This window comes from Haliaeetus leucocephalus, unplaced genomic scaffold (genome assembly GCF_000737465.1).
Source record: "Haliaeetus leucocephalus isolate CR32 unplaced genomic scaffold, Haliaeetus_leucocephalus-4.0 Scaffold702, whole genome shotgun sequence".
NCBI lineage: Eukaryota > Metazoa > Chordata > Aves > Accipitriformes > Accipitridae > Haliaeetus > Haliaeetus leucocephalus.
The window spans coordinates 3,028,593-3,054,340 of NW_010973138.1; the positions used below are offsets into that span (position 1 = coordinate 3,028,593).

Genomic DNA, 25,748 nt, shown 5'->3' on the forward strand with positions numbered 1-25,748 from the left:
CATCAGAAAACACAAGCTGGGTTAGTGCAATAAGTTAGGACTTAAATCCCTGACACCGCAAATGTTGGCATATAAAGAATGCACAGTATAGAGCACATCCCAGAACTAGTCCCTGTTGCCCTAAAATGCACCTCATTTTCTTCACTGCTCAAATTTTAGACTTGAATGTAAACAGAACTAATTAAATATTTTTTTCTTCTCTTTGCTCAGGAAACCCAATATTTATTCCTTCCTTCCTTCCCAAGCTAATAAGGCAGACAGAAAGAACAATTAAAAGCCTTCTCGTTTCCACTCCCACTGTTTTAAAGACTGCTTTGTCTCTTTCTTAAATGTGGTGCTCTTCTTCCAGATGTTTCTTTGCTGCCTACTCACCTTAAGCCCTTGCTTAAATCTAGTCTGGGAAACAGTAAATGTTTTGTGAGACTGGAGAGAACAGCGAGAATTTGGGTGAGGGTCAACCATGACTCCAGATTAGTGCACTAATCAGTAACCTTCCTTAGTAAAGAATATACATTCACCAAAAGACCCAGACCAGAACTTTGCCTGGGAAAATAAGAGGAGGGAAAATTAGGTAGTTAGAGGGAGAAGTAGCACTTGACCTAGCTGTGCTGAAGAGACATGAAATTCTCTGGGGGAGGAGAAAGAATGAGTGAGACAGGAACACAGCATGAGGGAGACAGTAAGAAAGCAAGCCAGAGAAGAAGCTACTTTTGGAAAAGATGAAAGCAAAACATCAGTTTTTATGAAGATGGGAAGACAGTAAGGAATAACTAACCTCACCCATCGTAGCAGCCTGGCCTGCCTGGCAGAGAGAACAAGTAGCTTGGAATCAACCCAGAGCATCCCACCGCATCACATGCTTCATCCCACTCTCATGGGCACACTCACTTGTTGCCTGTGCTAATAAGGGGTCTCACTAGCAGAAAACTATCTACTTATACAAGGCAATGACTGGTTAAAAGCTTCAGTATAGCAAATGCCTCTTGGACCTTGCATAAACTGGCAGAAATCACTGCCAGAAAAGCTATGGCAATTTGCACCAATGATCTAAGTCTGTCTTCTGCTGCTTACCTCAATCTGTACAATCTCTTCTGACTAGCAATAACCAGATTTATTTATTTTTTTTTTTTAACCAAGTCAATCAGACTCTACTGAAACAAGCCACTGGGGGGGCAGAACACCTTTTTTGAACTGCCTGAACTGAAAGTCCACATTGCTTTTTGTTTTGTTTTCTGGCACACTTGGTCAAGCTTTGTCACATCCAGACAGCATCACTTACAACAACAAAAGGTATCCCTGACACTGGAAGAGGAGGCTGGCAGCTCTAGGCTGGATCACTCACTATCTCAGCAATTATACTGAAATGTTAAGTTGTGATGAACAGAAGTGGAAGCTGTACTCAGCCTCTTGCTGCTAGGCCAGAAACCTCACAAACACGCAGCAGAATAGAAGCAGCTGATCTCCATCTCAGCTCAGGTTAATGAGATGCTGGTTTTCATTCTGCAAGTTCAGTCAAGAGATCTGCCCCTAAATATGCATAACCCTGGAGAAAACAACTTACAGGCTTAGAAAATTACTGTGATGTCCTAAGAGTTGTGTGGAGCTTGAAACTAGGGTCAGATTTATGGTAGTTATAAAACCTTTCTATGCCAAGTTTCAAATAAATTTGGATCTATTTATACTTTGGAGAAGAAAACAATAACTTCGTAGTGATCTTGCATAGTACCCACTCCAAAAATAAAGGCAGTTGTGGATATGCTTACATTTAGGTTCATTAAAACCTGAAACTTAGAACCAAATGGAGCAGGAGTTAGAAGCTCACACAAACAGATATATGGGGGAGAAACTCCAAAGAAGCACTAGTAGCCCTTGATGCAGCTTTCTTCACCAATTTTTTTTTCTGTGCAGCATCTTCTACTGCAAGAAGAAAAAGAACTAATAAAAGGGAGAAAATAAGTATTCTAATTCCAACTCACTCTGGACCTTGGCCAGTCCACCATGTAATAGAGAAAATGCTAATGTTAGCAGCAGTAATCTTCTTAAGATGATGCATAAAGACCAAAAATCTACACTAATTCTGCTACATCAGAGAACAGCCTCTAGACTGAGTTGTTCACAAGGTCTGCCTGCGGCATGGGAAGAATGGAGGGAATAGCCAAAAATTACTGTTTCTTTTTTATGTTCTTCCACAATGTAATCTTTTTTAGCTGAGAGACCTCCAGAGGACTCCATCACATGACTCAGTCTGTTGCTTTTTATTTACGTGGTCCCTCATTTAAAAACCATAAATACTTAAACAACAGTTGTCACACTTTTCTCTGGCATAGGGGCACAGTTTCAAAGAGGTCCAAGGGTCAGTGCAGACTAGGTCCACCAAACCTCCTGGACATGGGCAGGACAGCTCCAAGTCTTGCACCTGGTCACACTGGGCATATGACACAGGCCTTTCTGCCAGTGTGCTAAGCATATACAGTATTTTTTATGGATCCTTAATCTCCAGATTTCTTTCCACTGGAGTCTAACAGAGCTATTTCTGTCTCTTAAATTTGAGAAAGGAACTTAAGCCAAAGACTTAAGTTTGTCTGAGATGAGACAAAGTGGTGCTGATGGATAGAATGATGACTCATGACTGGTTGGCAAAGCCTGTGTCTGTACCCTCTGCTGACAGCATCTATCACCCATTGACAAAAAGGTCCAAAACCACACATCTTCCATTTGTCATCTTACCTTCTTGGCTAAAAGAAGCCAGGAATGCTTTTTTCCAGCTTCTCCTAGGCAGCACAACATACCTTTGCCTCCCAAAGGCAGACCTCACAAGAGATACACAGCGTTTAGTTACAAATAGATTGATTGTAAAGGTGACCAAGAAATTTTTGCTAGTGAAAAATACAGCTGTCTGCTTTATGAACAAAATTGTCAGATGAGATCATAATACACCTGTGCTTTGCACTGTCTGCTAGTAATTAGTCTGCTGGCTGCTAGACCAAGAGGTAGCTGCTTCAGGATGCCAAAGAGCCTTGAATCCAGCTGCCTCAGCTCTGTCTAGACATCCTTCCCTATGTGGCCCCCAGTTATTTGAGGTGAAAAGGGGAGCATCCAATTCTCATCTGTGTTGTATGAAGAGCCACCTGTATAAGCCAGGATGGGGGTATACGCACTCCCATCATACCCCAAGATGGGGCCAAACATAACTGGAAGTCTGGTATTACCTGTGCATCCCCATCTTCTCAAAGGTACCACACCTGATAACCTACGTTCAACTCAGTGAAGTCAGTCTAAGGCCAGAAGAATAAACCTATCTTCAAGCTCTATTAATCTCTCCCCTCCTACCCTTTTCTTTAGCTGTACCACATTTGCCACGAACCAGAGTCCAGCCCAGAATTTTCTCCATAGCTAATTCTTGCTTCCTGTCAGAAACTTCCTGCAGAAACTCTCTGCAGTATCTACAGGGACCTCAGCCCCAAATTTTTAAGGTGCTACTAATTTTAATGAGAATTAAATTATTTTATGAACACTGAATTAGAAAATTATTAGTAAAAATCATTTACATACAATAGTGCAGCATTGGTTAGCTGGAGAAAACAGTACCTGTATAAAGCAGGCAGAATGAACAGAACAAGCCCTTAAAAAACCTATGAACGTAGAGGAAAGGACTGGTCAAGGCTAATCTAAACGTCAAACTACAGAATACCAAAGTCACAATGCATTGGAAGTTAATGCACCACCAATGTGCAATAAAACTAAAGATGTTCACGTGGGGGACTCTGTCCTATACATTGTGTTTGAAAAAGAGAGAGTTGTTGCAACACATTCTCAGAAAGGAGCACTTCTGGAGAACCTACAAAAGTAGAAATGACCTAGAGTAAAAAGGCCTTTAGAAGTCCAAAAGGCTAACTCTTAGTTGTCTGGCTATCGGTATGAGATCTGTAACTTAGATTAGAAACTGCAGAGCCAGGATAGTTACTGTTGGATTAGTACAGACACATAATGAATTCCAAAATCCTACAATAATGTATTGTTTTTCTGGCTATTAGCCCGGATTTTAATTAGTTTGTGCTAATGAATACATTTGTACACGTCCATTTTTTATTGGCAGCTTTTAGAGGAGCTAGTAAATTGGTCACTATGGAGTGCCAGTGCTTCACTAAAACCTAACAAATAATTAATGTTTTCTCCACCTAGAGTCAACTAGCAGTCTCAGGGGGTTTTAGGTATAAATTAGAATGAAAGATGAGATACTCAAAATACAGTTAGAGTGCTCATTCATCAACCACGATTAAATAATGTTACTGTGAGACCCTACAGAAATGCTGAGAGCTGAGTTCTAGTCTCTGGACTACCCACAATATCTCTCAGGAGCTGCCAGAGCACCCTGCCCTATTTTCTACTGTGACTCTTGAAATGCCTTTTCCATATCTGGTGCTATCCAAGTTTCTTCTTTTCCTCAGAATTCCTCCTTGGAAAAATATGTATTTTTCTCAGTCCTTCCTGTTCATAACCCACAGTGGTCTGGGGAAAAAAATGAACCAATACTAAGTGTTCTTTACTAAAATAAATGCTTTCATCAGATCCAGTATCCTAGCGAACAAAGACCTCAAGCCAGGAAATATTTGGATGTTTTCACATCCAGATTTCCACAGAGAAAATGGCTGGAAGAGCTGACATGAGGTGGCCAGGATCAGCCAGATCTAAATAAGGATGGAGATACTTGAGATGGGATTAAGGAGAAGTTAAATGCCCAGGTCCAAAACTGACATTCTGAAAAACCCTGTTGAGCATCCACTTAACTCCAGACATATACAGGCTCTAGACTTTTATTTTAGTATTACCCACAAATTCCTCAGCCTTGATAGAGTTGAGCAAATCCGAAGCCATTTTATACCTAAATCAGATTAGGATCTATAAACACCAGGCTCTCCAGAGCAGCTCATTCTCGTTAAGTATCATGTTACAAAAGAATACATTTCTCTGTTGACAATAAATGGAGCTTTAGGTCTCTCATGCAGATGTACACCAATACAGCCAGGCAAGACGAATTTCACCCCTAACCTATAGAGAGGGGTAGAGTTTACTATTATTAATCCTAACAGCTCCTGTTCAGCATAGGAACCCAGGACACAGGTGGGCTGAAGTCCCACTTTGAGACACCCTTTTCTTATACTGAACAGGCAACTTACGCACTTTATGTAAGGTCCTGAAATCCACTCTAAGCACCAGGACTGAAGGTGCAGTGTTGCACTGGTTCATGTTGTAGCATCCAATTCCTTTTTGCAGCCTTAACTGTTCTTTGTTCTGGTCACTAGTTCAGCTAAGGACCAAATTTTAATCACGTCTGTAATGCTCCCGCTGTTCTAAATTCTGGTGCCTGTTCACACAAGGGAGCTTGATAACACCAAATTACAAGCTAATTTTGGAGCATTGAGCAAAGTGCATTAAGACAGCTGTATGCTATAAATTAAAATCTTAAAAACCTTCAGAAAAAAATTATTAATCATTTACTGAATTGCTAACAGACAAGGAACTCTTAAGTGGAAAAGCATTTTCATTTCATTTACAAAACCAAATCTTCTGGAAAAGAAAAATAACAGAACAAAACAAAAGCCTACCATATAAAGTAAGGCAGATAGCGTGTACAGTCAAAAAGAAAAGTAATGTTTCTGCAACAGTAAGTCCTGGTAACCACTGTTGTGCATTGACTGTGTTCCTCTTTGATTTTTCACTTCCACTAAATTAAAATCACACTGCTGAGCTATATACACCTCTTGTAGCCTTTTAATAATCTATTGTTAGTGTCTGGGAACACGTAGAGATATATCTGCAACTTGTGCAAGTCAGTCCAGCTCAGTGCAAATATGCTAGCTTACATATGCCATTGACTCTAGTCCTGATACAGCCCCAAACTATCCTTGATGACGTAGGGACAGATTCATTTCAGAGGTAACGTTATTGGTTTTACTATGGCTATCTAGGGACTGGCTTGATCCGTGTCCTTCATTTGGGTTCCTACCAGCAGCAAAGCAGAACTAAACATTCCTCTTCTCAGAGTATTGATGACAGCACAGTTTCAAATGAGTGCACATTTGTGGAAGCAAGCCTGTGTGTGTCAGCTACGTGCCAGTCATGGAAAGAAGTCTCGTTCTCCCTAGTGCATAGTCAGGCAGCACACCGATAATTACAGACTGATTTCCAAAAGAAATATGGCACTTGTCAAAGGCACAATTTCAGTTCTGCCTTTCCTCATTAACACTTGACGGGAACTCCAGCATATTTATGAGTCATCTAAAAGGCAAAAACCACCAGCTGCACCAAAGCTTTATTATTTCTTAATTTACAACTGACTTTTTTTTCCCCTAATGACCTAGCCCAATCTTTATAGGCCAGCTTCTCAGAAACGATTAGGGCTCCTATCACCTTTCAGGTGCTTAAATGTCCACTGAATTAGGCACCTCCTGAGTGCCAGGATCCCAACACTGCAGGAAGCTGGATCCAAGACACATTGTCGAAAGGACAAAGAAACTCAGACAAAAATCTCAACGAACAGGGAAGTAGTGGCTGTCAGCTAAGGGTGGAAACTAGGGGTCAGAAGGCCAAAACCAGAGTGTAACAGGCCACAGTCAATACAAATATCAAAAAAAACCCAAGGACAAAGGAACATGTTAATATCCTCATGGGTATCCTGAAGAGGCTTGGGTCTCGGACTTAAATGGCGCTCTTTCTACCTTTGGTTTTACAGACTCCATTCTTTCAGGCAATTTCACTGCTCCTCCATGCTCTCACTGAACCTGGTTTGCCTGACAACACAGTAAGCTTTCAGGGGAGGATGGTGTGCACACCATCTAACACAACAGGGCTGTGATCCTCCATTAACTACTGAAACTAAGTTACAAGTGAGCATAATTCATCATGATTTCCTTGCTCTGCTTCTAATCTCAATTCCTACTGCAGGAATGCTCCAGCTCTACTAATTTCTACCTCCTGCAAAGGTGCAGAGGAGCAGACTGTTTGAGTAACCATATGTAAGTATATATACTTATATATATGTGTTCATTTCTCATGTTTTTAGAAATGCAGCTGAATTTGAGTGCACTCAGTTTGAGAGCATCATGTATAAGCAGGCACACAAGTTTCCCAAATTGTATGCAGGCACTGTGTGCAAAACAAAGATCCCATAAATTAATCAAGTTATTCTCGTAGCAAGCCGGTAAGAAAGATATGGACTGGGGCAAAAATTGTTATTGTTATCTCTATTTTTTAAATACTTGGAAGACATTCAGTTACTACAGTGGTGAGGACCATATAAGTACCTAGACAGATTCATTTGTAGCAGGAGTGTTCAGTGTGAGGGTTTTTCTATCTCAAAGGTGCCAGCTAGCTGGGACCTCTTCCTCTAAGGGAAGAAAAAAAAGGGGGGGGGGGGGGAAGAAATATATTTTGAAATCATTTCAGATTTTTAAGTCCTTAAAAAGTGAGTTTAAAAAGCTGAAATCATTCTTCTATGGTTATGCTGTTCTGCTTTGTTTTTTTTCCCCATGGGACTTATGCATTTAATTTGCTCTCCTGGTACTCTTATCAGATAGGAAGCCATTCTTTTCCTCTCCAGTGCAGTCCCACAGAGGAAAAAAAAACCCAAAACAACATGCAAGAAAAAGCTGCATAATTAACATTATATATCAACACACACACAGACACCCTTCATGTGCATAATGCTATATTCTTTGTGTCAGTAGATGGACTTATTTGGTAGTCATGAGAGTAGTTACAAATGATACACAAAAAAACTTGCAGGGGATTCCAAAGACAGGACATTGGCCAGACTAAATGAGCACTGCTGACTCTGCTAATTGATGAAGCTTTTAATACAATGCTTTTTTTTTTTTTTGAAGATGCTTCTGCCTAAACATTTAAAAATGAAAGCTTCTCATTAGCAGATGAAGTGCAGCAGTAATGCACAGCATCAAACCCAACTTGTCAGATAACAGAAGAATAAGAACAGTATCTGCTCTCTTATAAGTATTACTTAAGTTTAGACTAGGTATATTCATTACTTTATACTCCACCAGAGGATCCTCTCCATGAAACCAGAAGGCCACTGCATGTGTACAGATGTGTGTGGGGGTCGGTGAAATTTCAGTACAGAAGGTGTCTAGCTCAAACACACAAAAATTATTGCTTTAAAAGTTTTTGTTGCTGGATAAACATCAAAAGTTGTTGATATGAAAATTTTTGTGAACAATCCTTCATTGTCATCATTACCCCAAGTAAATAAGCACACAGTATTCCTCTAGAGATGACTTAAACTTATCCCTGGCCTCAAGAAATGGAAATTCACCTAGGAGAGGAAATGAAGTTCATGCATAATCCCCCTCTCTTCCTTTCAGCATCCTCTCTAGGGAAGATCTGTGAACAATCCGAGAGCCTTGTTATTAAAGGCTCGATCTGTCTTTAGCTGAGACATGTTGGCTGCCTGAAGAGATGAACAGACTCCTTGATAAACACACCAGTCTGGGCAAAGGAAGAGATACAGGCCAGGAGAGGACCCTAGACATATTTGGTTTGATTCTGGGTAAACTTTGTGTGTAGCTGTCCTCAAGAACATGCCTGAAATGAAATTCAGCAGATAAGGTTGCCTGCAGTGTTTTTGCCATGCATAGCTATGCCTTGAGAAGGGATTCCTCTAGAACTGTTTACTTTAAATTTTTCTCCTAACTCATCTGAAACTCTCAGCTACAGATCATGGTGATGATTTTTACACCTTCTTCTGAGCCCAAGCGATCTGTACAGGACCAAATACAACTTACGTAACTATGCTGAGGCCTCAAACACTTCTGTATTTAGGCTTTGTGAAGGTGTTACATTATCTGATGGTTGCATATAAGTCTAGGAATGTTGCTGAGACACAGACTTCCCGTTTTAAGAGATGGGGGATGAGGTACAGCAAATTATTCTCATTTCACTTCCTAAATCCCCACTAGTACCAACTAGGTTGTATGAGATAGTACAGAATTTGGCTCTGGATACAGACTGAAAGTAGAAGAGAAGGACTGCATTACTGACTGGGAGATCATGTTCCATGAAGCACCACTTTCAAGGGATAAGAAAATTTTAGCAGAACACCTTAGTGAAAAGAGACAAGGGGGCAAGGTAATTTTCCCCCCAACTATCAACCTAATACCCAGAAAAACTCAGTATTAGTTTCATACAATACTCCCATTCTAACTTCTGATTAGTGCGGGGGCGGCAAGAATATCAGAGTGAAGCAGTCTGAAATGGTTGAGGGGTTTTGTGGTTTGGTTTGGGTTTTGTTTTTGTTTTTTTAAACATTAATTCAGCAGTTGCTTGCAAGATTCATTTCATTTTTTGCCACACAAGCAATATTTTGTGGGAAATAAAATGCACAAGGCATTGCAATAGTACAGCTCAGTCACTGTCCTTTCTGGTGACTAAAGAACATGACCTCTAGACCTGGGCAGATACAGCAAACAGTGTTCCATGAGATCCTTTGAATATTTATACAAATTAGCCTCATGTGTTCCCTCCCTTTTCAAAATCATTTTTCCATAAGTAAGTTTATTTGTAGAGCTGTCCCCAAAACCAATACGTTTTTACATAGTCAGAGAATATTAGTGGAAAATTAATTTCAAGTTCTTAAACAGATATTTTTGTTAGACCATACTACAATAATGATCCTGGCCTCTAGCCAGGAATTAAAGCTCTATTAAGCTAAGCACTCTCCATAAATAACTATGAAGATGATTATTCACTCTGTCAGACCTAGCAAGATTCTTTATTCTTGAGTGTAGTGTGCACAAAGTACAGAATTCCCTGAATTCCTTAAGTACATGAAGTAGGTGAATGGACTGTTGATAACACTGCAAGATGCATACCTCTCTACCAGGAAAGCTTACTAGAAATCTCTCTATTCTACCATGCATGATTGTTTTACAATTCTTTACCATTACTCTAGAAGCATTCAGATTGAAGTGAGTTTAGATGACTCCATTTTAGATGTAAAAGATAAGAATTTACTTTATTAACTCTACTGTTTCCTTATCCTTATGTAGAGGCATCCCATGATGTACTGTATGGAGAGGAGGAAATGCGGAGCATTTATTCATTTATAGTTTTCTGACCACCTCAAAGCAGAGATCACATGCTAACAAGACAAATTCTTAAGAACAAGTAGAAACTGAAAAGGGCTTTACTGTTTCAGTACAACTGACCATCTCACCATGATTGTGTAGGCCTAATCTACAATGACATTTAAATTCATGCAAAACCTATTCATTTTTCATTTCACTCAGACCGAGGAAGCTATAGAATTCATCACATGAAAATGTGTATTTTGTTATTATAAATATTGATACTGCTGAATGATAAATCTCATATTCCAAGCAAATGATTAACAAATATCAATTAACAATTACATGCCTTACATACTTTCAGAAGAAAGGGTAAGATCTATTGATAGGAAAAGAGTGATTCTAAATCTTAAGATAGAAATAATTGGTTCTGATGCAATTATTTCCGTGACAGTTGTGCTAGGCTGTAAAGAGTAGATTGTATGATACCAGCTCACAAATTACATAGCAAAAAAATGCAGAGTAATGTGAAACAGAATGAGAAGTGACAAGTGTTAACCTACAAAGGAACTTTGTAACATTGCCAAGGTAGTAAGAATAGTACATTAGGAACATCCTGTTTTCATTTAGGATGCATCTGCAAACATGATAGGCCAGATTAATCAAACCAGGTGAGCAAAAAGGAAATTATAGCTTCTTATCCCACACTGACTTTATTAGACCAAGTCAGATTCATATAGGAGAGGGTGCATGCAGATAGTACTGCTGTCTTCCCTTTCAATTTTCTACCATGGAGAACAGCATTATATAATAGAGTTTACAAGTTAAGCTCATAACGGCATACATAAATATGTCATGGCTTTCAGGTAGACCGAGGTCCTTCAAGACCCAGTGAGGTTATGGCAGCTGCAGTTACATGGCTCCTATGTACAACAAGTTTTTTTTATACCTATGCTTCTGTATGCGTAGTATTACTGCTAATTATTAGGGTGGTTTTTCTTTAAAAATAGTCCTTTAACCAGTTTTCACACAGGAAAACTAGTTTATATAGTTTACTCCCAATAATATTTTTGTTCTTCCCACTCTGACAACAGGATGAAGCTACATAGACTTCCCTGACAATATAGTGTGTTTATATTATAAACTATAACAATAGTATGTTTTGGATGGAAAAGCTACTCAGCATTACACAGTGCCCGCTGAAGCTATCAGGAGCAATTCCATTGGCTTCATTAGCCACTGATGTACCATGAGAGCACACTGTAATGCAAGAGTCACTCTTCCTTAGGAAGACATGAATCACCATCTGATTTTGATCATAACCTGTAAAAGGACGACCTTTTAAACAAGTTGTAGTTTAAGATAGACAAATGTCATCTAGGGCTTGACCAGCATCCAGTGAGGTCATCGAAGGTTAACAGCAAAACTCTCAGTGTGTGTAAAAGCTACTCCAACACAAGTGATTATTCAGTATTTATAATACTGATACAGCTTCAAGAACTACCAGACCTGTTGCTGCATAAAACCCAAGAAGATATGGTGGTACATATTATACGAAATACAGTGGAGAGGAATCCTGTCTGCTCGTGACCAGTGCTCTGGAAGAGGAGCTTTGCCCCCCACGCCTCACCACCTAGCAGTCTGGAAGACTGTTCAAGAAGGCAGCTGAGGGAAGATAACTGCTGATGAATGAAGGTCCCATGTAGGTACATTCATCAGCATGACAACCAGTACAGTTTGTGTATAGGATTTGCTTCTCCCATTATCACAAACTCTTGTACTGTGGCATATCACTGCTCCACACTACTGGCTTTTCTGAAGCTCAGTCTTTTCCATTGCTCATCCCCCTGAGCCAACAAGCAAGGCTGCCAGAACAAGGCAGTGCCAGTTCTGTAGACATCGGGACTGAGCCTGCATTGTGTGTGATAAAATTCTCCACTGGAAGGGAGGCTAACTCAGAGAGACCACTGCTGTGGTGGTAGGAACTAAATACAACTACAGATATAATGCTGCTATCTAACAAAGGTCAAACAAGAACACGCATTTGTAAGTGTCTACCAAAACTATCACTACTATAAAAGGAATCTTCGGAGATCGAATTTCCCTGAATGCTTTACAGTAACAGCAACACCATACATGTCTTCAAAGAGGGAGAATGCTGACTGCCACAGTCATGAGTTTTATTTTCTCCAGTTTTGAGCCAGCCCAGAGACAGGCCCAAAATTCATTTTCTACAAACAATGCACAAACAAAACTTTACCCATAGCAGTATCTCCACTGTGTGAATCAAAAATTCCGAAAACAGCTGACCCTATTTGTTGTTAGGGCTAGTTTTCAGCAGCTTTTCCTGATCTTGTAATCAAGAGCAAGGATAGTGACCAGACTAGTTTGCCTTTGCACCCATTTTCATAGCATGACTTTTTTTTAAAAAAAGATGAAAGGGGGTTTGATTTCTCCTCCCTCCCCCCTTTTCCACAAGAGGGAAAGTTTCCTTTTGACAGGGAGACAAACATATGAAGAGGCTCATAACAGCCACAATGAAAATTTAAGACATGAACGTATTGCAGACTTCTGGCCAAAAAGCATGTAATGAGGATTTATATTGTGTATGTGGGTTTACAGCACCCCCCAATTTTCAGAGGAATAAATCACTTCTACTTGAGTTCTAACTACACAGAGCTAATAAGGACAAAGAGCTATACATTTCTGCTTCTTTGATTTTGAATTCAATCTCAGCTTCAAAGTTCTGATTCTGCTTTATTTTCATGCAAGCATGTGGACTGGGGAGACCAGAGGATTCTATTCCATCTCCCCTGCTGCACCTCTATTTTACATAGGTGACAGGCTTTTTTGTTACATTTCATTACAAAAAATAATTGGTATCTTTTTATCTAAGATTAACTGCGCATCTGCCTGTTTATATTACACCTAAAACTATGCTATAACTAGAATCACATATATTTGTGAATTAATGATGAAGTCCTTTCTCACTCAAAATTCCCTCTGAGAAAAAAAGAATTTGCTTTTAAAAAGGCTGCAGGATCAGTAAATCTAAGCTAAACTTGACAACAGGACAATTTTATTTGGGAAGAAATTCAAGGCAAATGAGCTCAGTTCATAACATGCTCAAACAGTAAAGAGAAAAACATGCTTCCCATGCTGCCCGAATGGCTGACATAATTTTGCTTGCCTTCCTTTCCTGTTAACTTGAGAATACAAATGGCTTTGCTGTCAGGGTACATTTGTTCCCACTAATTCAAGACACTAACAAGCCAAAATATTTTTTTTCCACTCTAATTTGTGTTTTATCATATTGGTAACATCATCTATGGATTTCATTTACTGTAACATTATGCAAACAGCCCTTATGGGAAAGTCACCTCTCTGTAATAGGAAAACTAAGCATAAAGAAGTCTTTTAATGTTTTAAGATGTGTTGCCTCAAAGGGCCCAAAAATTCTGTTCAGACCAACACCTAAAAGCCAAAATTTATATCCAAAATAACTGCTCAAATATCCTATCTCAGAAACCCGTGGCTTTTCAGAGAAGAGACTTACATTCTTCATGCTTTTCAGTAGATGGGATGGACTACCGGAACATAGTATTTTAATTAGAACTGGATGATCAAAGAGGCAGACAGCATATTTACATAGTTCAATCCTCATCTTATTCACAAATGTCTACAAACTGATGCTGCCTCATTCCGCTGTGTATGTAAGAAAGCTGATCAAAATGTTTTCCTTTGAAAAATGTTTCTGACAGTAACTGGATTTTAATCAGGTGATCATTTGTGTGTAAAGCATTTCTGTCTCCTATAGGAAATAAGATGAGATTTCAGGTAAAAACCAATTTGTTTTCACTGAAAATTCAGTTTGACTGGGGGGGGTTGTAGGGGGCTGGAAATCAACATTTTCCAATTAGAATCATTTGTGCCACTTAAGGGGCAGAAATTGGTTCCTGCCCACCCCTTTGTTGAAGTCCAAAAAAACCCCAATGACTCACTCCTTAGAGAAGTGTAGCATAAGTCCAGATTCACTCATATAGAGTTCCAAAGTTAGGAGCCTATTTGCCATATGGTCCTTCCATGCGAGCTACTCCATCCATATCCTATTTCTAACAACACTAAAATGAGCTCTGTGCAAGTGGCTTCTAACTTTGGTATCTTAGTTATGGGCCTAAAATTAGGTGGGATGAATTAGACCACAGAAACCATGTTTATGAGCAAGTCCTTTGTAATTAGTTTACTTTTGTTCACCTTCCCCACTCACACAGCAGCTGCTCATAATACTTCACTTGGTCTCTTGGTGTTCTTTTCACACACTTAACACTGTTGTTCTAGCCCCATTTGTATCTGCACTGACTACAAAGTCCTTTGGTTTACCATGTACGAGCTCAGAATCAGGTCTCTACTTTAGTAGATGGTTTGAACTTAAAAATATAAAGAAAACAATCCCACTGAAGCCCTTCCATTTTTTAAAACACATTCAAAAGATAAGATATGAAACCATGGATGTTGCTACCTGACATCTATCATTACAGTAAAAAAATATTTTGGCTCAATCCAACTCAATGTTCTCCAAGAAATACTCTTACCATTCTCACCAGATGTCTTGTCTTTTCCATTTGTAGCTCCGGTTCCTTGTCTCTGTTGGGGGGGGGGAAACCAAAACAAGTGGTTAGAAAAAACTTGAATGTGCATTTTCCCCTTGGAACTACTAGCAGTTACAGCCTGATTTTCCCTTGATAACTTGGATAGTCATTCACCCTCATGCAATGTTGCTTTGAAACACTACCAGTCAGAACAGGAATCACTTAGTACCATTTAGGTACCGCTGTGCAACTATACATGTAACTGTGTATAATTATCACATTAGTGATGGAATATACATAATCAAGTTTCCAGCAGTGCAAGGGTATGAGCTACAGTAGGATATCTCTTCAGGTCCCTGCCATGCCTCCATTTCCATGATTCTTCTGACCTGACTTTGGCCAGAAGACTCATCTTTCTGCCATGGCCACAAGTGGAGATGGAACTTCCCACTTCAATTCACTCTATCCAAGGAATAGCCTCATGACTTTCCATGAAACAAACTGATTTAAGTCACTCTACTAAGCAACATGTGGCGAACACCAGCGCAGTCAAAATAAATATTCACAGTGGCAGGGCTGCATTAGTATGGTTACACTACTAGGTAACTTTCTAGCTTAGAAGTGGTCACTCCATGAAAATCATGCTGCATCCCCCAGAGAAAGCATCCCACAGGTGGAATTGTTACTTTAGCAAGTATGGCAAAACTTGCATTTCTTATGCAAAATTATTCATACTTGTGTGTATTACTGAAATAGACTAAAGAATTTGTCCTCTAGGGTTGTACATGTAAAAAACTCAGAATATTAAATTCAGTGAATAAATCCAGCTGCATTCAGCCATCAGGGGCAGCATATCCTCATGCATCAGGAAAGTTAACAGCTACAGTAGCATTGCAAACCAAATGGCTTGTACCAAAATATGGACAGTGATATCAATTCTCCTATGAAAATTCACACAGGCATACTTATCTGAAGGTATTTACTCTAGAATATCTGGTTAAAACCTTCCCTACCGCTCTGGTTTCTGTCCACCTCCCACAGCAGTGGTATTAGGGTATTGTGTGTACATGGAACTAATCACAACATAAGTATAAAACCTTCATGTGTACTCTTAGGTCTTATTATAGAAGCCAGAGGGGGGGAAGCAAACTCTTCAAACCCCTCAGGAGAATACAAGAGAGCTACATATGGTCTATCATGCATCCACATGCCAGTGGTGGGTTTTCTCATCTTTTCCATGGTAGACTTCAGTGCATATACATCTGCTCTACTGGCTCTGCCTCATCTCTCACTCTGTGCAATGAAACAGAGGATCCCCAGAGAAAACAACTCTGAGTCTATAAGCACAGCTACAGTCTCCTCATATGATGGAAATATATTTTTTTTTTCCTCCCTGGAGCCTCAGACCTAAGACAGGAGAGAAAACTTAGCCAATAACATCAAAGAATGGAATTCTAAAGGGATAAATATCTTTCACAAAAGTGAAAGTTACCAACAGCCAGAAATCAATAAATCCACCTGACAACAAGTTTTGCTAAAGATATTAACCTTTATTTAAAGTTTGGTTGATATTTCCATATTCCAATTTCAATCCAAATCTGAAACTAGATTTTAGTGTTAATTTACTGGGACCTCCCAAAAGCCCAAAATACTGGATTTTTCCTATCTATAAAATGGTAGCTATATTGCTTTTCCCTCCCCTGATTATTTTTAAATACTTTTTCAAGTTGTCTTATTTCCTGAGTGTTTTCAGGCTGTGCTACTTAGCCTTTATGAAAGCTTCTCTTTCCTCCCTAGGCTATACCTGTCAGGTTCAGTCTGCTATTGATGGGGTGCTGGAATATGGATCCACACATTTATTTCATTTCTCAGGATCTTCCCTCAAGCAGAGGGGAAAGTGGTCACAGAAAATGAATAAAAATTTGGCTTTGGTCAATGCAGGTTTTTCTGTTTATGAGGTCAAGATTTTTTCTTTAAGCCTGAAATCAGTCTAAGTATTCTACAGCTATTCATTTGATTGGTGACCATTGGACATATACAGAATGAAGCCTGAAAGTCTGCCAAACAAGCTTCTGATAGCCTTTCCTTCAGTTATATACATATTTTGGTCTGTAAGCACTGTGCTGTCCTCCCAGTGAGTGCAATGGATTTGAAAGCGAAAATCAGTTTCTCATTAACAAGGCATTGAAACTTATGAAAAAGCCTTATACAATGTGATCATCCACTTGCAAAACCTTTAGCCTTTTATTTCAATACATTCAATGGACTTTTTTTTTTAAACATTTTCAAAATGCTGGTATTATTAGAAGCTGGATCTTCTTGCTTCTTTCATTACCTTTCATGATGCTCCCACAGGCTGCAAAACAAAGCTTAGCTTTCTAATGTCTTTCAGAGCACAAGAGGACTGAACATGAAGAGGAGTTACTAAGGGTGTTTTGAAGAAGCAATGGATGAAAGTCCTCCAAAAGCTGATAAAACAGATATTGTCCTCAAATGCAATAGATCAAATTAAAAATCAATGAAATATAAGAAAAATCTTAATTTGAGTTGTGCTTTTAAGCAGAAAACCCCAAAGTTGCTGACCATATTTTAAAAGATAAAAGCAGTCTAACACTTTCTGTTTCCTGTAACTTACAGCCAGCTTCTTTCATTCGAAGATTGCTTCTAAAATTCCCCAGCATTTTCTAAGGCAAGCACAAGGACAGAAGCACTGAATAAACTTCCCACTAGGCATCAAAGAAGAAACAGAGCCAAAATGAACATGAGTGCAAAACTGTAATGATTATACAGTAAAACAGGATAAACAGTTTTGTTGCTATGTTGCATAGGAGGAAACATAGTTTATGACTGCTTGAGGCTATATTAATTTTTAACTCAGTGGTTTTACAGAACATCAAAGCACATCATTAAAAATGTCTCCAAAATCAAAGTCACTCGCAATTTGTCAGAAGAGGAAGGAAAAAGGACTCCTGCCATATGCCGAAAGTCCCAGTAAGAAAACAGGTTTACTTTCCTGTTAAATTCTGTGCTATACACAGCAGCTAGTTAATGTGGTATGAAAAATTGTACTAAATTAGTCCCACAGGTGTACAAACTAAGGTCAAAAGTGAATTTGCAGCCCAGAGGACTTTTCAAGAAGAATGTTAAATTACTGCAGCAGCTTTTCTACTCATTCTTCTAGCCCCTGTGTACCCCCAAGCCTAATTTTTGCCTTTAATCTTACATTCTGTTCTTGTCTTGAAATAGCTTGACCTTTTCAGTTATGCTTCCAATTAGTGCCTTAGTGTTAGGGATTGTAGCCAGGTGTTGATTACAGAATTTTTGGGGGCAGAGCAGTTGTTTGGTTTTTGATGGGCCACAGAAAGCCCAAGATCAGGGACATGAAACTGTCAGAAAGTTCAGGCAAATGGGCCCTATCAGTAATAACATTATTCTGCTTCTTCATCTCAGTGCAGGGCCAACAAGGTACAGCAGGCTGTATCCCAGTAAAGCAGTGGCTGCAGATTTTCAAAAGTCTATTTTTTCTACATCAAAGAATGAAAGAGCATCCAAGGGTAGAATTAAGAGAATAGAAAAGGTGGAAAGTTTTGTAAAGTGAGTAGCAGAAAGTCAGTGTAAACTTGACTCAGGACAAAAATAATTTCACCGACACATATGAAATGTTACTCAGAAGCTCTGTACTCACTGACAAGAGGAACAGCAGTGAAGTCTGTGCATATCCTAAGCTTCTCTTAAGCCTTGTTTTGCTACCAGGTCCATTCCTAACAAAAGGCATTACATGTGTGACAAAGAAATACACATTGGTACAATACAGCACAAAAATGGCTGTGGGTCAGGCAGCTGTGTGCAAAGCAAGCCTTTATTCTGCAATACCATCTGTTCTCCATACAAAGTTTTCTCTGTAAGAGTTATAAATTGAATCAATCTAAACTATCTCATAAGCATCTTTTTTTTCATAGCCTTCTGCTTTAATTAAAGAGTTCAGCTGCTTTAGCCTTTAAATTAAAAAGTACTGAAAAATAAATTTTAAATTTATGAAGTTCATAACCTTCCTGCAAATAAAAATGTCACTGTAAATATCTGCTTAAGGATTTTCCATGTTTTCCAATTAAGGAAAGCTTTATAGTCAACAGCAGAATGATCAGGAGATACAGCAATTTCTACCTGCTGTTTTTCAGGAGTAAATACTTCCTGTACAGTTCTTCAAATTAGGACAATTAGGGTTGACTTTATCAAGAAACAACATAAGAAACAAAGTTCTTACAGGCTGATCTTTACTTAGTGTTGGTTGATCTTTGAAGATAACTGAGTTTTAGATTACTGAAGTAAGCGACAGTTGACATTCATTAGACTATAGGCATAGGTAGATACCAAAGCATACTTATATAATCATTACTGCCTGAAGGTTCATAGTACATTTTTTAGTTTCCCCTAGGCAGAATTTTGAGGACATTACATTAGCATGCACACTTCCTAAAAGGTACAGAATGAATTAAGAAAAATCTGGATTAAAAACACAGAACAGAAAACTATCAAATGTGGGTCCTACATATTTCATAGTCTCCTTTTCAGTATACCTCCTGTCCAGGCACAATATATTCAACTCTGCTGGTTCTAAGAACCCAGAGTTTGCCATGCTTTTTAACACCAGGTACAAATTTGCTATTGAAAAACCCACAAGACAACATATTAATTTTAAAAACAAGCAGTGGGCATTGAGGGGAACATCAGTTATTGCTGGTAGATCAATACATTATGCATACATGCCACTTAAAAATAATTAATTGATGAGGCGATAACCTGAGCCTACTGAAATAAATGGGAATTTTGCAATTGCTTTTCTTTCACATTCTAGCAAAGAGCACAAGCTATATGTCAGAAACTAAATGAAGATCCAGAATTTAAGTACAGGCAAGAACCAAGCAGTTATGACCTGGGATGAGTGGATACACTCTGTAGAATTCAGGATGTCAATGTGATTAATTAGGTTAAACTCTTCTTTACTGGAGATCTGTTTCACTATGTTTGACCACCTCTTTCTAATGTTATGTATTGACTTGAAACTATAGCACTCAGCATTTCACACATTCCAGTGTGAAAAACATTACTTTTAAGCACAACACAGTAAATAATTTGTTAACAAGAAGGACAGAAGATATTACCATGGTTAAGATAAACAGTTAAGAGCAGGAAAAATGATGCTGCTGTGACAAAAATTTCTGTTTACTGAAGCTGCAAGGACTACCTGGCCTCTAAGTAATGGGACTGGAATTTTAGCACCACTGTATTTTTTGGAATTATATATCAAAAAGCATGAAGAAGAACAGCTGGGAGAGATAAAGTGTACTGCTATAGAGCCATGCACAAATTCTGCCATTTCACTCATTCTCTCCTATTATAAGTCTTCTCAAAACTGATCTGCAATACAGCCAAATGGCAAATCCCAAACTAACTTTTGTGACATACAGGTTCATTCACATCAGTAACAGCTAGTCACCTAAAGAACATCTGCAGACAGAACTGAAGAATCCCAGAGAGAAGCTTGAATATAGCAATGAAAATTGCATTAGAAGCTACCCAAGTAAACTTTCCTCACTGGTCTATTTGTGCCTCCTTTACAAGTTCCTCTACTTTTTTCCCATATTTTTATAGGGGTGGTACTCAATATTTGAGAAGAAAGTATCCTTCAAAGGCCACATTTAAGGTAATTGCATCAGGTACAGAACATCTAGTGAATATTTTGTCTGAACGATGAATAAAACTGATAATGTGCCTGTTAGTCTCACATCACTACAAGAAATCACAGACCACATTTTCTGGGCACCTGACAGAAAGGAAAAATATTTATCAACATAAACTTCAGTACAAAGGAGTCCACTCCTGGTTATGACCAAGCTTGTATTTCTGGTCAAAGTAGCTTTCTGGAGACCACAACTTTTCCAGGGCTGCTCTCACCCTAGGATCTCAGTTGTTAAGGATATGGCCTCTACTCTCACCTATGTAGCACCTTCTCTGTGTGCTCCTTTACACAAACGGAGTCTTCTACAGCCAGTTTTCTGGCTGTCTTGCATTGCTAGGGCAGCATAATATTGCCACAGCAAGAGTGCCAGAACCCATCCTTCTATACTGGCTGTCTAAACTAATCCCTGGCACTCCGACAATTTCTGTAATTATCTTCATGGGTCAAACTGTGTTCTACTTGACTAGCTCTTGATTGTCCTTAATTTTATTAAGGCTCTCCTATAGCTATTTTAATAAGTTAAAACTCCACAGATGGGCTGAGATGAACTGATGGTATTCAAACGACAGTGGCTAGAAGTTGGCACAGTGACCAGCACTGGTTTTCTATGACTTTTGTAGTCACTGAAAGCATATGAGTATGCACACACATGCACATTGTCATCCCAGAAACCACAGTAATATTTGTCAGAAATTAACAATAAGGCTATGGGTAACTACAGATTATTTTCCTTCTAGACACTGTGGACCAGTGCCTGGCTCTTGCTACTGCAATAATCTGGGGAAGGTACAATCTCTTCACAATTTCATCTTTCTATTAAGGACACAACATGGACCTCAGCATTCATATCCTTGCATCTTTGTCAGTCATTTACACTGGTGCAAATTAAGTCTCAAACACTACTTTCAAACACAGAGGGAAAGCACTATACTCAAGGTATAGCTGTCAATACAAGCTGCAACCTGCTTGAAAAGCTATTTACCAGGTTGACTGGTGAGGTACTGGTTGCTGCATTTCCCCAGGAAGGAGGATATGCAGGTTTAGGTACTGTTTACCCAGGGTGAACCCATGACTCCCATGAGAGGGAAGCATGCTGGTGGAAGGCTCTGGCCCTCCTGTTGATCCAGCAATGGGAACTGAAGGAGTAACCTTGAAGCTGGGGCTTCTCAGGGTAGTTGAAAGACAGGGCTGCAGTTCCCTCTCCTGGGTTATTTTGTTTGCAATGTGGTCCTTGTCCATGTAAAACACACATTTTATTTACATGTCTATACAAAATGCATACTCTACCCAATGGGCAGAGTGCCTTAGTCACAGGGTTGCTCACAGAGGGCATTTGCCTCAAATTAAGAGGTGTGAATTGTTGTTCACTTTCATCCAGACTGAGCTTTTGGCTTGAGGTAAATCTTCAGAACAGGCACCTCTGAGTGTACACAGGCAACAGAGCTTTAGCACCCAGTACACTTTCAGGTTAAACAAGGAGGTACCTGATGGAACTGGGCAGAAAGAATTCACTGTCTGGGATATAAAAAACCACTTACAGTGCTGGTTTTAAATATTCTAATATCACAGACAAGAACTTTCACTGTGCCCTACTTTTGCCATTGCTGGGCTGTAATTTATAAATCAGCACAGTAAGAACCTGCTGATCTTGTATTCAGATTCAATATAATGTTCTAAACAGAATATTTACACCAACACCAAATGCAATCAACATAATTAGCACAAACAGTAGCTTGCTTAATATTTAGGTTATTAGCATATTTTGAATTAAAATATTATTAAGCAGATATTTCTCCAAAGACATTGTAATCTCAATTTTTTTTTTTTTGAGGCAGGGATTAATGGAATCTTTGAAGTTCATTTTGAAAGCAGCTGCAAGAATGTATTTCCCAAATCCTGTTAATTACCATGCCAGCCATGAGAAGTAATCCCTCTCTTTTCTGCAGGAAATGGAAGATTTGATCCTGCAGGGCTTATTTACAGGGGTAACTCATATGTGGACAAATAGTTGTCTTCAATTCAGCAGAATTACTCGCATGAGTAGAGTTGGAACCTCAGTGTGGTACAGTGGAATTTCTCTAAACTGCATGTTAGGTTTTGTTCAGCAAAGGGCAAAGAGGGTAAAATCAACTACAGAATAAGCCTTCTCACACCACTTACCAAAAATTACCTCAGCTCTCAGTTGGACATGGGTGATACAGCCTGTATCCTAATTACACTGGAAATTGATAAAGAGAAAACATCAAGGTGACTCAAGAGGAATATTTCAATTACATAAAAATTAAGATAGATGGCATAAAATGAAATATGACTGAGGTTAAGGTGGTCCCTTCCTTTCTTCTATTATTTCTTATCTATTGGTAGCATCAGACTTGGCACTACATTTCCAGAAAGGGCATTTTTGGGCTGGAAACCTGCCTTAAGAACTACTTCCCAGTCTAGCCCAATGCAGCCACACCTTCCCATCCCCAAGGCCTCATTTGTTTGGATGCAATTGTTTGCAAGGTCATACAGAAAATAGAAGCACTAAAATTATTCAAGTTAAAAATAACCCTTCAGCAAAGTTGTGTTGAAAACAATCATTGAAGGGATCCAGCTAAAAAAATACATAGTTTAATTGTTTATGTTGGTCATTTCAGTAAAGTGGCTGATGTCTCTGATCCACAAACAGTCATACCAGGGCAATGGAACAGGCAACAGACAGTATCATGGGGAAGAAGCACTGCAATTTTGTTCTGGGAACTGAAAATCAGAGCAAGTCAGCACTTCATACCACAAAACTTAGCATGCTCTATCTCCCTGTGATGTTGCATTACCCCCTAGCAATCTTTACTCTGCAAGGGAGCAAAACATGGAGCAACACAGGTACACTCATGCAGCCTAAATTACAAGCCTTGGCAGGTACCTGTGCAGGCAAATACAGACAGTTAATGGCAACTGACTGTGGCATCTGATTAGGAGCAAAACAGAACCTTGGGGATCTGGGAAAAGCATTTGGATTCACATGGTATCTTGGGTATCCTTTAATATTACCATCCCCAGATAGGAAGAGTGCCCTAAGCCAATTAAGGGGTCAGGATCCTTGCCTAGGCATAATATAACTGATTATGGGTGGTGTTTTTGTAACAAAAATTGTATTTCATTCTTCCAAACCCTTCTGAAGTTTAGGGTAATTTAATTTGCTGAGCTACAAACCCAGCTGTAATTGAGTTAAAGGCTGTCTTCAAGGGACAGCTTGGCTTATTAATGGCAAAAGTCTGCACTGACAAATTGCTTCATATCTTATCGTATTTGCTATCATTATTAAAACAGGCTGCTTCTTCCCAGACTGCAAAATTTCTGGTGTTTTTTCTGTTGGCATTTTTGGGTTTATTTCCAGTTATACAATTACAAAAATTGTTCTCACTTTCTTCCTATTTCCTGACATATTTCAGAGGTAAAAAGATGTTACTACAGTCTGTTAGACTGCACTAGTAACTGGCCAGCCAGGTTTTTAAAAAGGTATTAATTATGGCAGTTTCAAGTTGCCATGCAAAGGAACTTTCTGCCTTCACCCCAGGGCAAAGCCTTCTGATTTTCAAGACAAGAACAAGACAAAGCAGCAAGGATGTTTATGCGTCACTTACTCTACTCCTCAAATCCCCAGGCAGCCAGTCTAGTCACAGAGAGCAATTCCAAGCAGCCCCCCAGCCATCTGCAGTTATGACAGTAACTTCTTTGGGGCTACTCCAGTAGCAGGGGAATCACTGGACTGAGAGCATGCTGCAGCCTTGGCAAGGCACCCTGCCCAGGGGCTGCACAGAGAGATGACACAAACCTGTTATCTCTGGCTCTGTGCCACAAGGAGATTCATGCGAGGGGAACCCTGAACTGGTTGCTGAAGCTGCCTTGAAATGGGGCCTCACTTGACAGAGGATTTGTCCTGCATTGTTCAAATCTATATCAGAAATGACCCACTGATACTTTGGGGAAGCTGCTTTATTTGAAGTGTGATGCAGTTCAAAGCTGTCTTGGCACTATGAGTCTAAACCTCAGCCAAGCTATTAGAAACAACCTTGCCATACTAAAAAGGAAAATGGACAGGGTGATGCACAAGGTCACCTTGATTGCCAGGAATCAGGGACAACAATCAAATACACTCACATACAGCAAGCAGAAAAAAAGCCAGGTCACTAGCTCTGTCCAAGAGCTGGCCAAAAAAATAGGGATTTCCACAAATCAGAAACTCCCAGGACCCTGCAGCTGCTCAGTAAAATTGATGCTGCTATCAGCTTCATTGTCAATAGCAGCAGAGAAGAATGCAATTTTCACTGAGCAGCTGTAGGTAGTTCCCAGGGTCCCTGGCCCCAGGACAGACCCACCAGGTTACCTGAGAGTAAATGCTCTACAGTTCCTGTAGTGCCCCAGCTGTGGAATGAGTCCAGGGGAAACACGGTTGGGCAGATTCAGCAAAAGCTCCCCCACATTGTTTCAAACACTGTCCCTCCACAGAACTGTGTTTTGCAATTCAAGTTCAATGAAAACTTGCAGGTTTCTCCACTCCAAGTAGTCATCAGTCATTCCTTCTGTCTTCAGTCTTTTATTATGTATCAGGCTCCATTCCGCATTTTGTGCCTTGCATATGAAGTGAAAGATAAGTGTTACCCAGCTAAACATTTTCACCTCATTGACACATGAACATGGCAAACCATCATACAATGCCATTAAAAAAGGACCCTAATGTGCTGCTCCAGAAAAGTCATGCATTTTGTTAATATTCTAACATACCCATTCTGTAACTAGACAGAAAATAGGTTCCTTACACATTTCATGCAGAAAGCAGGTAATATTCACGTAGATCCAGCTGTGTGCTACCTGACACACTGCAGTCAAAAACATCTATTAAAGGCTTACATGGCATGACTACAGGAAATATTGCTAGAATTCACATAATTTGCAACTTGGTTTTTTTGCATTTTACAACACTTATGCTAGATCCTTTGCTACCAATGTTTCTGCATCTACAGATCCATCCCATAAATCCAGTTCCAAGATGGAAACACACCAAGCTTTTAGTCCAAGGCAAAGAATACAAAGCAGCACTCAAAAGCCCTGTGAAACAGAGAGGACCTCCTGTCATCTAGCTTAAGAGGTTCATACAGCTTGGCTTGGATGTCAGTGCTGTCCAGTAGCTCACAAAATATGCTGAAGGAAAGAAGTGGTAGCTAGCCAAGTCTGACTGGCAAATTAAAATTGGCATGAAGCTGCCCTGCCTTAAGTATTTGGCTGCCCTGCTTAAAGTGCGGCACATGTGTGACAGCACATGCATTTTAAAGTGTGCCAAGCCAACAATGTGTTTGC

At 39.4% G+C, this 25,748-nt stretch overlaps 1 protein-coding gene across 1 annotated transcript in view; it reads right to left on the bottom strand.

Moving 5' to 3' along the window:
* The window catches only part of PCP4 (Purkinje cell protein 4), a 56,586-nt gene that overhangs the window by 21,989 nt on the left and 8,849 nt on the right, over positions 1-25,748 (bottom strand). Inside the window, exon 2 of the mRNA XM_010580313.1 lies at positions 14,672-14,723. Within this exon, the coding sequence (XP_010578615.1) occupies positions 14,672-14,723 (52 nt within the window). The remainder of the gene's footprint in view (positions 1-14,671; positions 14,724-25,748) is intronic.